The sequence below is a fragment of the Chamaea fasciata genome, unplaced genomic scaffold (genome assembly GCF_029207755.1).
Source record: "Chamaea fasciata isolate MVZ Bird 193981 ecotype frontalis unplaced genomic scaffold, bChaFas1.0.hap1 SCAF_7, whole genome shotgun sequence".
In the NCBI taxonomy this organism is placed as follows: domain Eukaryota; kingdom Metazoa; phylum Chordata; class Aves; order Passeriformes; family Sylviidae; genus Chamaea; species Chamaea fasciata.
The window spans coordinates 14925309-14943114 of record NW_027094092.1 but is presented as its reverse complement, the minus strand read 5'-3'; the positions used below and the strand labels follow the sequence as shown (position 1 = coordinate 14943114).

Genomic DNA, 17806 nt, shown 5'->3' with positions numbered 1-17806 from the left:
TTAACTACGAATGAAAGCAAACCAGGAAATTCAAAAATACAGCAAGTGTGCCAGCTTAATACACACAGTGCTATCTTTAGGAATTCTCATGGTATGCATTTTAACTGCAATTAAAATATTATACAAACTGTTTTGACAACAAAATTGCCTTTCTTATCCTGTGTCTCAGGGTACTCTTCATTAATTCTGTTGCTCTCAATATTTTCATATGCATATTTTGGCTGAAAACCTTCTATTAATGTAAACATTCATGGTGTAAAAAATGTAATCAATTCCTCTTGCTTTTTTGAGTAATTGCCCAAATAAGAAGAAAGTATGTTAAGTGTAGTACTCTGCCTCACAAAGGGACTTGATTTAATTTCCATGCTATGAATCCATGGAAATATGTGTCCATTCTAAACATTTCCTTGCATAAGGTACTCCTGAACAGAACACCTCAAGTTGAAGAGCTGTCTCTCCATAACATAGGCCATACACCAAGGTATGAATTTGTTTACTTTTTGATTTACAAAGATTATTCTGGCATGCTTAATTGTGGCCAACACTTCCCTCAGGGAAAGAAGCCTGTGTGGGTTAGTCTAATAAAAGATAAATCTGTAAAGCTTTCTTCAGTTACAACCACATGAACACAAGGAAAAACCCAGATACTGCACCTCATATTTCTCATCTTGCAAGTTAGGTGTCACATTTCATCCACTATACAAACGCCAAGGGCAAACTAAAAAGCTGGTAAAATATTGGTTAGTCTGGTCAAATACACCTCTGCCAGCCTACTGCCTTTCCCCTCGTTGAAATGAAGTTCATTTGCTCTAATCCACCATGGAGTTTTCAGGTACACCAAAAAAACAACCATCAAGTATTCAAGGTCTAAGAAGTATGGCAGATTTGTGTGTCACTTCCATGGTGAACACTGCAGGACACCATTGCAGGACTCCTGAAACACATGCACCAATCGTGAAGGTATAACCCTTCAGAGAGAGAGAGATAACAGTAAAGATTTCATGGTCAGGAAAATGGAAACTTTTTCTCTTACTGCTCCACCCTGATCCATGGAAGTCTACAGACAATCTGCAATTAGAGGATAAATCTGCTATCAGAGACAGGGGTGCAGCTGAGATCCCTTCTCTGCTGGAAGGAATAACCAGCACAAACACTTGCAGGCACACACAACACACAGAGAATTCACTCACAGCAGTCTGACTTTAACTGCTGGTCTGTTAGGAATTGAGAACACAAATGGTGAGAGGTTGTGAGAAGATGGCATTGGAGTAACACTGGCTAACAACCATCAGCAAGAATGACAGGCATGCATTCATTTGCAGGTATTACAAGCACTATACAACAGCTCTGCGTTGTTATTTTTCATTATTTCATGACTCCCTGAGCAAAGATCTCACTATAAAGCAATTAAATTAGACTAGCTCATTGGGAAACAACTCAGGAGAGTGATGCAGCTCACGAAAATGCCTGCCCATGCTTACACAATGACCTAGATTAACCAGTTGTTACTTCCTCAAATCATCAGCATGCCTAAATTACCAGGGTTAAAAAAGAACCCAACACATTCTTTGTGAAGTTCAGCGTTAATAACAATCATAAAAGGAAGTATTCAGCTTATTTTATTGTGGATTTGTATATTAAACAGCAACTATTTGGTTAACCTTGCAAGGAAAAAAGTAGACTGGGCAAATCACGGTATTACCAGGAAAAAGCCGAAACCCACACATTCTTTCGCAAACCAGGAGATAGCCAGCTTTTTAAAGAAAATGCACATAATTGAATTCTGTACACTGAGAAATTTTTACATTAAAAAAGATTGATAACAGCTTTTATATCCAAATAGGTCAGGATCTATCAATTACACAGTAACTATGCAAGAATAATGTTATGACTTTGAATACAAATTGATACTGTAAATTTTAAGGCGTGCAAGAGAGTATGAAAGGGAACTTCTTGGAATTCTCAGCAATAACAACCAATACAATGTCAGCTAGTCTATAACCTGCCCACCAGTTTCATATTACTCACTTGTTTGAAGTTTACAAGGCTCATTTTTTTCACTGCTGCCATCATAGATTGCTTCTATGTGTCTGTACCACCGGACAACATGGATATACTGGTCCACAGGTGGCCCCGAAAACTTTCTGAACACCTCCACATCTGCATGTGAAAATGTGAACCCCTGGATATAACTACGAGTGCTCAGGTACTCGTTCAGAGCCTTCACCCTGGCTTCCTCTTCACTAATGCTCAGAATAAAACTGTAGCTGGAAGCTGTAAAGAGAGGCACAGGACATTTGGTCAGCATTAAAAGAAGGAGATCCCATGACCGAAATATATTTTTATAATATACATCTCCCCCTGTCAATTAGCTCTGGCAACTGGTAAGAAATGTGAGAAAATTAGATTTAATACAAGGCACCAAATAACTATGTATTTCCTGTTAACAGGATTATGTTCGTGCTGCCGTAAGTTTTTGAAGACATCTTTCAAAGAGTAGTAAGGACAAGAACACAGGTCTTTTTCATGAAGAATATCATCTACCAAAATTGGAGAAAATCCTTCACACAGTGCAAACCTAATCCGTCACTCTTTTCCATGCTGCTAAAACACTCATCCTACCAATATTTAAATGTGATTCATTTTATACATTGTGGAAAGGCTGTGAATATGCCTACTGAACTTGAGCATTTAGTTACATCTTTGCAGGGGTGTTGCCTGTACTCAGGCTCCCAGCATGATGCTCAGTTCCTCCTACTTGGTCTAGAAACTCAAAACTTCAGCTGCTGCTGTATATTCCCATACTTCTCCCATGCCCCTTTCTCTCCTCAGGCACATGAATAGTATTTTAAATGAGTAAAATCTATACAAAAAACCAGAAAGGATTTCAGATTGTGCCCCCCTCTCACAGTTTTCTAATTCCATGCTTTCTTTGGTATATAGGCAACGCAGGATCAGCTATGTCTCATCTTGACAAATGCAGGGACACAGAGGAAAGTTCTGTGACTTGGTGGGGATGCTCACTGGAAGAGCAAGTCCTGTGCAAGCCAGTGGCTAAAAAGCACTCTGAGGTTATGGCACTGGGCTAGCACTGCCATTAGGCAAACCCAACATTCACATTTTCCTACAATGATTCAATGTTTGTGGCTCCATTTGTGTTCAAAGTACTGTATAAACATGAAGGCAACATCCTGTCTAGGTAGCCAGCCAGCAAGGTAATTTAAGCCAAGGTCATGTGCAGTAACGTGAGAGAGGCAGCAGGAGAGCACCTGTCCCTGCTCCCAAACTCCAACACAGACCACAGCCAGAAGTGTCTCTTCTCACACTGGCATGAATATCTCCTGCACAAGGAGTTCCCAAAGCATGGAGGTGCTCACAGAACACAACCCTTGGAAAGGCAGGAATAAAAGAAGATGGGAAAGTGACGGCTAGGAAAGAATATGATGTAATTTTAAACAATTAAAGTTTTTCCAAATATCATCAGTTAAAACTTTATGAACCATTTTCTATATGGAAATCAATTATTAAAATATCCAACAGCAACTCAGGATGACAGGGAAGTGGCAGCTAGATATCAAGCATGTTTGCATTTAACTCTTTGGGGTATAAGTGAGATATAGTGACATAACAGGAGAACTAATAAAAAAGGTCAATCATTTAACAAAAAAAAAAAAAATTCACAAAAGAAATTTAAAATCCATGAACAAAAGAAGACAGATCTATGAAACGTATAAATCTTTCTCAAGACCTTTCCCTGTAATTGCTCTGTACAAATAAGGAATACCAAGGAAATAATGGTTCATAACTCAACCTTATAGGCTTGCCTTACTCAGCTGAATGGGATTCAGCTTCAGCTCACACAGTTCATTTTACTATAATCTTTTCATGCTCCTAAATATTTACTGATGTTTATCAGCACAGAAATTCACATGTTTATACACATGAAATAGTTTGAAACAGTTACGTTCATTAACAGTGGAAACCTATGACATAAGTCTTCCTTGAATGTGAATTTTGTATACACAAAACATAGGAGGGAGAAGGCAAAAAAAAGGTACTACAAGAACGATCTGGGCAGAAATGGAACTATATCTCAAAGAAAAGATCTTTTCCAAGGAAAAACAACACTCAATTTGCAAAGTATTATTATGGTTATTATGACCATTATTCACACATCAGGCTGCTAATGGGAAGCAAGTCAGTGTATCTGAAACAATATAAGTGCTTTCCAACCACATCTGTAAACCAATCTAAGGAAAGGAAAGTTGCCCAAACTTACACACAAATACAAATATGACAGCATTCATACAAGCTAATTTTAGCAAGGACAGGTGGCAAACACTGCCTGCGAATGTTGGTGCCGGCTCAGCACTGATAAGCTTAACAACCAAAAATTTTTTGGGCAATCTTGGCACAGACATTAAGACCTGAAACTATAATGATGTTTGGCAGGCTCACTGTCCCATTCCCAGCATCCCACATCAGTTTAACAGGTTGTGCTGAGCAGATGACTGTGATAACACTGTCTGGGAGGGCAGTGCACCAGTGGATCACTTTTTTCAAGCAAAAGGAATCAGTGACAGCTGCCAATGTAAAAGTCTGCTCTGGTTTGATTGATACCACAACTTAAGGAAGAAAGTAAATCTACAGAATCTGGTTTTCCATTCTGCATCCTTGGTTCCCCCTGTCTTGCAATTCCTTCAATTTATTAAACACTCCCACTGAAATATTTTTGGTACCTCCTAAGTGCTGCATCCTATTTTCCCATACACTTCAGCATCCCCATCGTCCTGCACAGCTCCAGCTCATCTTTGCCAAGTCTGCCAATGGCGTGCAAGAGCAGCTTCCCACTGTCAAATTAATTGATTAATACCAATTAATGGATTCAAAAAGTATTGAGGGAGAAGGGCCAATGGATGTACATCTGACCTGTTTTCCTTGTTGCTTTAGGAAAACAGGCTAGAGAATTGCTCTTCTTTATAACTGCAATTTTTTTCCATCCCCAAAACAGAAAAACTACAGTTGTTATTACTCAATTGCATCAGAACTGTCTCCTTGACAGCAGAAACTCAAGAGTACTACAGAGCTGTTGCATAACACTGAATTTTAACTCATGTGAACAGAATGACCCATAGATATCATATCACACAAGAGGAAACAAGTACTGAATATGAGTATTGAGGTAGCAAAATAACCTTGAAAAATCAGAAGAATTAATGTTAACAACGTAACAGCAAAAAGTTGTTTCAAAAAAATTCCACTGCAGACATCAATTAATACAGTTCTCACACAGTAACTGCTGGTGTACAACCTCTCTGGGTGATATTATTGTCACACATTATCTTTCCTTGCATGGAGTACTTCAGAGACTATTAAAGGACACTGGGAATTTGTCTGAGAGACTGCAGCAACACACAGACTCAAAGGCACAGGACAGTTTCTACATTTTACTTGCACATAAAATAACTTTTGAGGTTCAATCAAGACACATAATCCCCACAATATCAAATTTCATTGAAAATTTTCACTTCTATTGACTTGAAAATGAAAACCTCTGCTCCTTGAAGGTATGGACAGCAAAGTAAATACACAAAAGCCATAAAATAGGCAGTAAGCTAGCTAGATGGCACAAAACCAAGGAGTTACTTTGCTTCGGGGAAAAAACTGTTTCCTGGGCTTCCCTGAACCTGCTCACCTTGTCAGTCATAATGAGACAACGATGTAAATGTTCTGCGTATTCTGAAGAGGCATTCTCCAAAAAGAAATCTTACCCATTTCTGAACATCTTGAAATGTAATTTCTCATCCAACTTTGCTTTCACAAATTTAAGACATGCCACAAAAGACAAATGTAACTATTAATACGGCTCCAAACTGGCCATTTATCATCCCAGCCGGTCACTCTGGTGCCTTTGAAAAGAATTCCAACCATCTGCTCAGCCAAGGTGAGTTCTCCTTTCCCATGAACATTTCACAAGAACCAAACCAAGGCAGTGATTCCAGCTAGTTCCAGACATAGCATAAACACAGAAAAACAAACAACTTGTCAAGACTCACACACAAGGGGCAAAAGGCTTTTAGATGAGCAGGGATTTTTAAGACTGGAGTATCCCACACCAAGGAAGAGTTTGTCAATCCTAGTCTTTTGAGTCCTGAAAGTTTCACTTCCACTTTTCCTGAACTGAAACTAAATGTAACAATTGTAGTTTCAGTAAAAAAACCACACCCTAACAAACAGTAACTAAAGAGTTTCTCAAAGTGCACCTGAACTGAGCCCGCCTCGAGCTTTCCCCCCACCAAGATAATGAAAAGACTTCTAAAAAAGCCAATCCCTTGACAACAAGAAATGTTTCACCTTAGCGAGAATAATTACACATTATAAATAAAGATAAATAAAGACCAAAGTAACAAAGAAAAGGGGGCAAAAATATTTGTATTTACAGATCCTTAACTGGAATGTCAAAAATTTCCAACCCTTTACATACCATAATGGTATTTCATACTTGCATGACTGGTATTCCAAGTTTACATTTGCTTCATTAGTGCCAAAAATTACAGTACTACCCTAGCCCTCCTTCCATATGGAAGCGAACAGTACAACCCGTCATTAAAACACAACCACAAAAAAAAAATGTCCGTAGAAGTCCAAAAGTTCAGGCGTGAGCTCAGGGGAGAACACTGACGGCTCGGGAAAGCCGAGCCCGGGAGACACACTGACAGGTGAAAAGGGCGGACGGCGCTGAGCAGCGCACGGACCGAGCGCACCCAGAGTCTCCCGGCACCCAGCGAGCTGGGGGACAGCTGCTCCCAGACGTGGGCGACGAGGAGCTCCGAATTTTCTCCCTAAGTCGCTGAATGCCCACGCTCACCTCACAGCCGCGGCGAGGCACCAGGCGAGCCGCATCCCGCGGGACGCGCCCCCCGCGCGGGGCTCGGCGGCAGCGGGTCCCCCCGGGAGCGCCCCACGCCAGCGGAGCCCGGGACACCCGCAGGGGAGGCGATCCCGCCGCCACAGCCCTGACAGCGGCGGGGCCGCGACCCCGGCCCCCGCCGAGCCGTGACAACCCCGGCCGCCCCTCGGCCCGGCCCCGCCGGGGGCCCGCGGCGCCGCTCGCCCACCTACCGTGCTCGGCGCTGGCGGCTGCTGCCATCCCGGCGCCGCTGCTGCTGCCGCTGCCTCCGCCGGCCCTCGCTCCCGAGCTGATGCAACAGCGCGTCCGGAAGCCTCGCCCCGCCCGCCCTACGCTACTTCCGACGGCCGCGTCACCCCGGCAACCGGCGGCGCCGCACGGCCCGGCCCCACGCAGCCCCGCAGGGCACCGCAGGGCACGGCACGGCACGGGCCGGCCTCGCACAGCCCCACGCAGCAAGGTCCGGCCCCAAACGGGCACGGCCCGGCCCGGCCCGGCCCGGCGGCCCTGCCACACACAGCCGCACACGGCACAGCCCGGCCCCGCACGACCCCACACGGCACAGCCCGGCCCCGCACGACCCCACACGGCACAGCCCCACACGGCCCGGCCCGGCCGGGAAATGACCGCCCAGGGCACCGCGGCAGCCAAGCCCCGGCTCTGAGCGCCGCCGCCCGCCTTCCCCAAATAGCTCCAAGGACGGAGACGCCGCCGCCGGAACAAAGTCGCAGAGGCAGTTCCCATCTCAGCCAGATTTTTATTCCTGTGCTTCGAACATCACAAAATCGTTTTAGAAATTAAAGCATCACAGTATTGTTTCAAAAACAGTAGATCCCGCCGCTCAGGTTGGGACAGCGCAGCACTGCTACACACTAAGGGATGCCCGACCTCCTTGCTCGCAGGTGGGCATCTAGCACCTGTGTTCAATATTTTACAACACAGAGACAGGCAGGTCATGTAAACATGAAAACAACAAAGGCGTTGCATCCCTTCTGGCTGTCTGTATGAGGTGAGGAGGGTACCAACTCTATTTCTACTAGCAGTTTCTGATACTCTCACATTTAAAGAAGTCTAAAGACACACGTAGGTACACAGGCACACTTCTGCAGTTCCTCACAAACATTAACCTTCAGCTTCTACTTAAGTTATAATGCTATTACTTTTTAAAGTGTTTGATATGTTGTAATAAGCCTTGGTATGTATATGCCTCAATGCATCCAGTAATTTAATAATACATTGCTTCTGTCCCAGTCTGTTCGTCCAGATGAGAAGCATCTGATACGACTGTTCTTCTCTATTATTAGGAAACTTAGAAATAATTTCATTGATATAATTTTCCTGTAGAACAGTTTTCATAAACAGCTTCCACTGTTGTGGTGGTACTTCCTTTATAAAGACATCAAAGGTCTCCGTCAGTTCTGCAAGAAGAAACACACAACACACATCAGCCCGGATTTTAAAACACGGGGTTGTTTGTTTTCCATAGCTCACATACATACTTTGCCCTAATTTTCAGCCAGTACCTGCACAGACCAAACAGCAGCAGCAAGGCAGGGTTTGGCACCTAAGAAGCAGCAAGACAAGTTTTCTACTAAGTGGTCTTGAAAGTAGCTAAAGGTATTGGTACATGTCTCAGAAGTGGACATCATCCAGTAAGGGTGGTTTTGAGGAAGGCTTCGTTGGCTGGTGTAGTGGTTTCACGTTCACCTGTTTTTGTTTGCTAAATTTACTGTAGTGGTTTAAGTGTTAATCCATGACAGCTGGGATGTACCCTTGGCAGGGCTACTTAAGAGGAAGTTTTAACCACTTCACTATGCTGCTGGCATAGGTTTGCCACACCAAGACCACCATGAGCAAAACACATCTCCTGGACATCCAGAACAACAATTTGCTGGGTACAGGTGGATGCATGGAGGTTTGATGTGCTCTTCCAGGTGAGGAGACATTTGACAGAGAGATCTCTCACTCTGACCTACACCTCACTCAGTAAAGCAGAGTACACTGCTGCAATGCAGACCCGTTTTAAAACATTTTTCAAAAATTTGTACCATTCTTATTCTTAAAATCACGACTGTGCTATACTCCCATGCAGGAAAGTCATGCTTCAGAGTAGAACAGTTCACCACAGGGATTATAAATGCAGCAATAATCCTGCTTCAGTGTATTTTACAATAAACTGGAAGACTCATAGCTCTAAGCAATATTCATTAGCCTCTTTATACTATTCCTTAAGTAGACTAAAGCCAACAGGAATAAAAACCAAATTCCAAGCACTGCCAATATATGGAATATTTACCATTTTGAGAGAGATCTTTAACAATTATTTAACTTGGTTCTTGTACCTGTAACACAAAGTTGGACCATTGCTCAAACAAATCAGGGTGTTTCACTCGCTATTATTTTTTTACCTACTTGACAGCTTGCTTTTGCAGCATGCACCACACACAGCAAAAAGGGGAAGGGGGGCAGATTTCAGAGCAGACCTGAAAGTACTGGAGTAAAGAAAATTGCATGGTGAAACAAACATGCTACTGGCTCCAAGGCAACATTTGCTGCTATCGCAAAAGAGTAGCATTTGTCAGTGAGATGAAAGAGGCAGAGTAAATTAAACGAGAGACTGAAGGTTTTTTTCCCCCAAGCTATCACTTCCCATACTTCCTATTACATCTTTAAGGCAAACTTTCCTCTGGTGTTTGGCCTGAAAGCTCCAGGAATAGTTAAGAGCTCAACTAAAGGGCTATATTAGCGAAAATACAATGATAATTTCACACATGTACACTTACCCTACAATTTGCTGGAGTTCTACTTGGAACATTAGATAGGGCATTCTTCTGAAAAGCAAAATTCTGGACAGGTTTTTCTGCCAATGAGGATTTAGCAATCCTCCTCAACCACACTGTCGTACAGCACTTCCAGCTCCTGCACGGGACAGTGCCCTGCTGAGAAACCACACTATTTTCCACTATCTTCTTCTAGGGGAAGCAAAGAAAATACTTGAAATCACCAGATGTCAGAGAAATAAAGGGAGAGCTGATAACTTGGCAAAGTTACAGCCTTCACAGAATTAGGCTTCAAATTATTACAGAGCCTGACTCTACACCTCCCTTGCTGTTCTGCACCCACCAGACTGCAGGGTAAGGCTCACACGTTACCTCCACAACAACCACAGGAAACTTTTCCTGTTCCTTTTAACGTTCCAACTGATGGGGATTGCTGCTTAATCCCCTCTAGGTACAGAAGGTAGGCACCCCTCCCAAGACAGGAGGGAATTAAATTGCCTTGCTGTACCTGAGCTGACTGAACAGCACCAGGGGCCCCAAGCCTATCGCTGTGTCAAGGCTGATGCACAGAACTGTTGCCAAGTAGCCTGTCAGCTCCATGGATGTGCACTACCTTGGGCTGTCTGTGGCTGGAATAGCTTTCCTGGCAGACTCACAAACTATAACCAGTTGAAAGAGGCCAGTGAGCACCCAGGTACATTGCATAGCTTTTGTGAGGGGACAAAGAGGGAAGTCAGCAAGAAAGGCTCCCTTCATTTTTAGCATCATCAATTCATTAAAAAAGCATAGTCAGGGAGTGCAGCACAAGCTCAGCACGAACAGTACAAGAACAAAGCAGAGTAGCATGTCAAGGATGACAGGTGGTGCTAAAGCTGGCAAGTTTTAGGAGTATTTTTCTACATGTGGAAAATGAGGATGAGGAGTTACTGTTCTGCCCCTGAGACTTGTGTTTATTTAGGTACAGGGCCTTGGTAAGCATAAGGCAGCATGCTTTCTGCTTGCACAGGGACAGTGACCCACAGGTGACACCACCACATGACAAACGTGCATAAGCAGGGACATGAGAGAGAACCCCCCACATATCACACAGATAGTTGTACATCATTCTCACTGAAAACACTTTCTGTTTAAGGGTATAAGCATATTAAAGAAGTTGATCTTATTTATACAGGATAACTCTTAAACAGGAAAACAAATGACTGGAAGAGCACAGCAGGCCTGACACTTTTGTTTCAAAATTCAGCATCACCTATTCAAGTATCAGCAGCTGCTGGGGGCACTAGAGCAGTAGGAATTTGCCGGTTCTTTGGAAGGGAAGGTGTGTAGGTGCCAAAATACTTGGTCTCAGGACTGCATCAGTGTAACTCTCCTTAGCAAATAAGCTCTTGCAGCAGCATGAACACATCTGCCTGTGACAGCTCTAACACGAGAGACAAGTGACACCATGCACCAATTTGTAACTGCATCATTCTACAACCATTTTATTCAAATTAAAGAGATGCTGTATTTGCCTATTCCTATGCTACAGCATTTTGACCAGTTTTTTTGTCGCATTTCTTCATCAGCTTCTAGAAATGGATGAAGTGCTGCAAATCTGGCCAGGGTGTGAGGGGAGACACAACCCAACAAAAAGACCAGGGTGTTTGACATATTTGAGCCACTTATGGACCTTAGGAAAAGAAAAAGAGCAGAGTTTAGGGTGAGCCTTTGAACATATCTTTCAATTCTGTTTCTTCAGTCTTCAAGTATTTTTGACATAATTAAAGTGCATTTAATTACTTAAAATGTCTAATTAGTAACATTAGACTAGAGTGCATACACTGGGTGGGTAATGCATTGGTGAGGGACATGACAAGCTCCAGGGAGAAAAAAGTGCTGTACACACACTGTGAGAACAGTCTAGATATTTTTCCTAGTTTCTCATCAAGACTAACATTTGTTGTGTAAAACTAAGACTGAGCTCATTTTTGCCTTGTGGTGTTGGTAGGGATGTAGTTTCTAACCAGAGAAGCTAAAGTCAGCCTGTATTTACTTCACCCAGTTTTGTATTTATCTTGCAGAATGCTAGATTAGCAATAGGCTTTTTCAGACTCAAACAGTAAGGTTCTGAATTAGTGTTTGACCACAGGATCACAGGGTATACGCAGCTTCAAGCTGGAACACATGCCAGCAGCCAGCCTCAGCTCGATAAACCCTTTTTAGGGAGGTACTTTGGGACTGGCATGCTCTGAGCCCTGAGCAGACCCCCTTCCTCTTTGAGGACTGCTTAGTACCAAGAATTCAGACTGTCAGGTCCTGGTCTGTAGCTTGTGGCTTGAGCCCAAAGGCAGGAAAACTCAAACACTTTACTGGATCAGGAGTGGTTAAGTCTTGTGAACAAATAATTTGTAGTCAACAGTGCAATGAGAGCCCCAACACCACCATGCAGGTAAACAATAGCTGCCATCAGTTGGAAAACACTTGTTTGAAGCAGCAAAAAAATTAATTGGATCAAGGTATCACTTAGAGACAGTCTGAAGCAAAAGCCTGCAGCTAGTCCAAGTTTTTTTCCCCACTTCCAAAGCATCCTGGTCACAGGCTCTGAAATGTTTCCAAGTATTGACAAGACCAACTGCAGCAGACCCATGCAGCAATTGAATGCATCAGGCACTTGCTAATTAATATCTGACCTTGTATGAATCACAGCTTGTTGCATCACAGGAATTCATCCTACCAGAAATCTACAGTGAGACAAACATTGAGGGTTATGTATCAGGTACAATTAGGCTGTGAACAGTTAGACTGAGATAAAACACTTGATCCATCACATACTCACCCAACCTCCCTCTTCATCAGTTAAGGAAGCTGAAAAACAAAATAGGTGTCTAAGAAACTTATAGGAATTGCAGGAACTTAAACATGGCTGAATTCACACAAGACTTATATGCAATAGAAACTTCTGTAACACAGCCAAAGCTTTTAAAAGCCATTTAGTTTCTTTGACCTGTCATACATTTCACCACAGCACTACCCCCTTAGCTTCCACCAACAGCACAAAGCACCGTGCCGGAATACAGAGAAGAATCCTGCTTAGTTTGGCTTTTAAGCCACTCTTGCAACCTCCTCTAGACCAGCTTTTGTTTCTCAGCATTTTTGTAGGCTATTGCAATACAGAAGAAAAGGCAGAAATTGTCTTTACTGCAATACAATCAGTAAGACATGATTTCAACAAACAGAAATTAAAATTCAGAATAATTTTTAGCATTATTTTAACCACACTAGTAGCAAAAATACTTTAATACACAATAGAGGAAATAGATGTTTCCAAGGAAAACAGCTCAGTTTCCGCTAAAAAATAAATTCACACAGGACTTATCGACCTAATATTCACATTAAGAGGCTCAAATCACTAAAGGCTATGAATTTGTAGAAAAAAAAAATCTCCACAGCCAAACACAGTGAAAGTAATTAGCGATCTAAATAGTTGCTACTTTTTGCCCCATGCATCTGAACCCACACACAGGTTTTTCCTCTTTGCCAATACAAGGCAATTAGATTGGAGAAGTCCTTTTTAAGGATCTTGTGATAATCTTGCTTTGAAGCAGAGGCATCTGTCAGCAAGGTAAGAAAGTTCATAGCTAAGGACTATGCATTTTGTTTACCAAACAAAACTACTCTTCATTTTACAGGACTTGCTAATTTCAATCACGTGCTAAATGAACTAGAGCTTAAACCAGGTCCCCTCTAAGGCAACACAAGAACCAGGGATAGCCCTAGCACATGCTTTGCCTAACTCTGGAAAACAAATTTCACAGATAATATTCAAGCAGTTACCTCTATTACATTTCAGCTTTTTAACAAAAAGAAAACCCAAACCAAAGAACACAACCACCACCGCCACCACAATCAGCGGAACAATCCAACCAAGAGCTTCCTCCCCTGCAAAGTAAGAAAAAAAAAATAAAATTAGTACTGAAACAGTCCCCCAAAAAGATATTCCTTACTGTCCTAGAGTAAAACCTAAGCCTGGCAATAATACAACAACCCAGATAGTTTGTCCTGGAAAAGGTATTGGGACTCTGAGCTGCCCTGAACATATGAGTACTTGTTTGCACTGCACATGATGATCCCAAAGACAGCAGGGAATTCTGCAGGGAGCTGCAATACAACTACTACAAGGTTTCCTGGAGAGACACTTAAGGGGAAACAAGTATGCCAAAGATGATAGCAAGATTCAGGTGCTGTGGCATGGACAGTGTGAGTTCCTGGCAGAAGAGGAAGCTACTCCAGGCACAGTAAATATCTTTGCACTATCCATAACTTTCAACTGTGTTACCCTTGCAACTTAAAGTACTCTGGCAACACATGTAGCTTTTCACCAAGTGAAACTCAAGGTGGTTTGTCCCTATAACAAGTTGTCTTTAGCAAGTAACTCACAGACTAAAATGCAGCTGCTGTTAAATATGTCACAGTAGTTGAAATCACTTTTACAGACTGCTGTGGTGTTATTAACCTGAAGCCAAGGAACCCAACAAACCAAACTGAGTGAGATTTGTGTACCAGACCTTGACTGGGTAAAGCTGGTTCTGTAGTATCAGTGGAATTCGGCAAGATTTCTTTCCCGTTCGGATGCCTGAAGTGGATGGTAACACAAAGTTGTATCAACATTTCCAGAGCAATACTTAGCTCTGTCCAGACCTGATTCTTTTTCAGACAGAGCTTTCAACCATAAATAGAACATGCATAAACTTTGATAGAAGTGCACCTTTAAACAATCCAAGATAAGACTACAAGATAAAATAAAAGCAAAGCAGATAAAATTCATGTATGTTAGCTTCTAAGTGGAGGGGGAAAAACACCCCACAGATAATAAGCATTATTCATGCACCATTAGTTTCCTTTGACAGGTAGTTCTACATTCTAAAATTTTGTGCTGGGTGATAGAAAATTCATTCAAGTGTGTTTCTGGGGAAATACCAACCTGAAAACATGAAAAATGCAAGTTTACAGCCATAAGGAACAAGCACAGTGATACCCAAATCCACTTCTTTCAGGTCTCAACATCACAGGTTTTGGCACCTAAAATTTAAATGCATGAATAATGCTATTTTGGCTTCAGGGCAATTATTCACAGCCTGGCAACACCTGTCAACCATTGGCACAGATTGCGTCACAGCTCTAACATTCCCTAGAAGGAAAATGGCAACTTATTCTCAAACTTACATTTGACTGTTTCTCTGACACATTTCACAGTCCACATCAGGACAGAAATACCCTGGTTTGCATTGGCATTCAGCATCCTGTGTCAGAGTACAGGGTCTCAGAGTTATCTGACCTAAAAATAAAATATAAGTTAGTAAGTGCAAAGATTATACTCAGGCCATAAAAGCAATTTACTTTTAATTTCAATATGCTCAATGAAGGCCAGGTTTTCCATATTAAAAAAAGGAAAAATGGTTAAGGTTTTGTAAGGTTTGGTACCCTCTTTGCACTGTCTGCAAGGCAAGCATTCCTCCAAGCCATTTGCGTGGGCAGTAAAGCCTTTTCCTTCCTTGCAAGGGTCACATTTTCCTCTCGAATGCGAATTACTGCAGTGATCAGCAACAAAAGTACCTGTAGAAGAAGACAACTGTCAGCAGCAATGCGAGGGAATCTTTTGACAGACAAAAGGCTAGATCAGGATATTAGAACACAGATTTCTGGGGAGAGCTCAACTCTTCCTTGCAAATCAATTGCATGCCACATGGACTGAGTGGCACGGGAGAGTCAGGAGGCACATTCGCAATTTGCTGCTCAGTCAGGGAGAGGTGTAAAACGAGACATCCAGCGACGCATCTGCTGGAGCAAGGATGAGTCCCTGCAGCAGCTCAGGCAGGGAGCCATGTGGATGATACCATTGCTGAAGAAATGGGGCAAGCCTAGGGAGAATTGCTTTCTTTTTTCTCCTTTGTCTGAATCTCACGTAAAAGCACCAGTAAGCTTCTGATACTACTTACAAGAGGTTTCTTGGTGCAAAACTTGTTAACTCTGCACACATTGAGCAAGGAGGGGAGAGCAAAACCATACTGAAGTTTTGCCTACAGACACAGAAATATCAGAATTCCCCTAGGTTAGTTCTTGGTGTTAACTAAATCACTTAGCTTCCAGAACTTTATCCTTCAACCACAAGCAGAGGCTTCCTGACTGGATGCCAAAGCACCTCTCCCAACCATCCACTGTAGCATTAAGGGGCTCTCACTTCAAAATAGAGCCCAGCCTTTATAGCACCAAGTCATCACAGCTCCAACCAGGCTTAGACTTTCACGGGATGCAATGTAAGAAACAATAGCTATCAGCTGTAACTGCTCAAAGTCTTACCTGCTTCGCAAAATTCACAGCAGAAACCTTCATGGAAGTATTCTCTCTCCCCACACTTCGCCTGGGCTCCAGGCATCGTCAGCAGCACAACCTACAGTGGAGGCAAACAAGCCTCTAGTGATTCATCCTCCCAGAAGACGATAACTATCCTGGGGAGATTAACTTGTAAAGACTTGGAAACACATTCGGAAGTTTATGGGAAGCCACAAAGCAAACCCGAATTAATTTCTGCTAAGTGCTGCAGTAATTGCCATCACAAAGCTGGGGTTAAGGCAGTACCATGCAGCGGCTGATGGGTTCTAGGCAACTATTGTTACACATTCCTGCCTCCATATAAACTTCTGTTTTCTCCCCACTAGCTCACTGCAGTTTTACTGCAGACGCCAAAATTTCTGTGGTGTGCAAGGGATTCGTTTCTCCCTTCCTCCATCTTTTTAGTTTATCAGAATCAGGGCTAATCTCGCTCCTGCAAAATTGAGGAAACGCCGCACAGATTCATCCAACATGTCTCACTAACTCTAATCTTAGGCAGAAGACAAACCGAGTCATTAACAATGCTACGGGAGCATTAGGAATTACTTTTCCTTTTTTTTTTTTTTTTTTTTTTTTTTTTAAGAGGAAGAACCGTGCTGGTTCCGCTCACTCCTCGGCGGGGCTCCGCGGACCCTCCCAGCGCCACTAGGTCAGGTGCTTCTAAGGGAGGGGAGCACGTGCTCGGCCCGGGCACCTGAGTCACATTCCTCGCAAGATGCACCCGAGACAAACCTCTAGAACAAAAGCAGGAAGAGGGAAAGGGACGCAGAGACAGACACTCGCCGAGAGCTCCCTGGCACTAATTACCACCAGCAACCTCTAAGCTAAAACCAAGAGGGTGCCGCTGTTTAACACTCTCCCCGGTAGACTGAAAGTCTTCCCCGTAACTCTGGGGAGGTGAGAAAACTTCCAGTTTCACAGTTAAATAACATAAGAACCATTTTAAAAAATCACTCCTGACTTGTAACTTTCTTTCTTCTCCCCCCCCCCCCCCTTTTTTTTTCCCCGAGGAGGAGAGGCGAGGGTAGTGGGGCGGGATGCGGTGAAATGCTACATGGTGCCACCCTCTGAGGGCGCTGGGCTCACGGGAGTGGCCCTTCCGCAGGTGTCCTTAGACATCAAACACGAACAAAAAGTTCGGGAAAGTTACTAAAGTCTCTTGACGAAGAAAAAGATAGAAAGACCCACAAGGCTCCTTCACGCTAGAGGTGGAGGAAGACTTTTTTTCTTTTTTTCCCCCCTTCAAAAGGCGGAATTTGTGTTCTGGCGGCGGGCAGGCGCAGGGCGAGCCCCTACCTGCAGATAGCGGCCCCGGCCAGAATCCCACCCTACGGACCAGAGTCCCACCCGGCACTCACCAGCAGCAGCCCCGACACCCGCTCCATAGCGGCTCCCATCGCAGCTCCGAACACATACCAGGGAGCCGGAGCTCTTATTAGCGAGCGGTGGGGGTGGTTGGGCGGGAGGAGGGCGGCGGGGTGGGGCCGCGCCGTGCCGGAAATGTGATTTTTCTGATTTTTCTAGCTACCCTCACCTACTGACGGACTGTCCACCCTGATATCAGAAAGCAGAGGGAAAGGCTGTAAGGAGAATTTTCCCAACATTGCGCGAACGAAGTGCATATAACTGGGTTTTCTAAAGCCGTAAAAGGGTTCTCACTTTTCTCTCCAGCAGTTACTCATCCCAGAGAAATAACGTTTCTGGCCAAGATTTTCCTCAAGAATACTTTTCATTTCCCATGTGCACG

The 17806-nt window shown here is 43.4% G+C and overlaps 2 protein-coding genes across 3 annotated transcripts in view; both read right to left on the bottom strand.

Annotated features, from left to right (window-relative positions):
- The window catches only part of CARS1 (cysteinyl-tRNA synthetase 1), a 32232-nt gene extending 25032 nt beyond the window's left edge, over positions 1-7200 (bottom strand). The window contains exons 1-2 of one of the 2 annotated variants that reach the window (XM_066187679.1): positions 7123-7190; positions 2029-2274 (exon numbers count right to left, since the gene is read on the bottom strand). In XM_066187679.1, the coding sequence (XP_066043776.1) occupies positions 2029-2274; positions 7123-7150 (274 nt within the window). In that variant the 5' untranslated portion in view covers positions 7151-7190. Of the gene's footprint in view, positions 1-2028; positions 2275-7122 lie in introns of both variants that reach the window. The other variant, XM_066187680.1, reaches the window with a different exon arrangement.
- Positions 7201-11143: 3943 nt separating this feature from the next.
- LOC136292244 (tumor necrosis factor receptor superfamily member 26-like) lies at positions 11144-17502 on the bottom strand. The gene is given in 10 exon segments (XM_066187678.1): positions 11144-11294; positions 11297-11359; positions 12360-12410; positions 12506-12534; positions 13504-13608; positions 14235-14302; positions 14893-15004; positions 15151-15282; positions 16027-16117; positions 17418-17502. Coding segments are annotated over 10 exon segments (726 nt in total). The 5' UTR covers positions 17457-17502; the 3' UTR covers positions 11144-11258.
- Between the last annotated feature and the right edge of the window lie 304 nt (positions 17503-17806).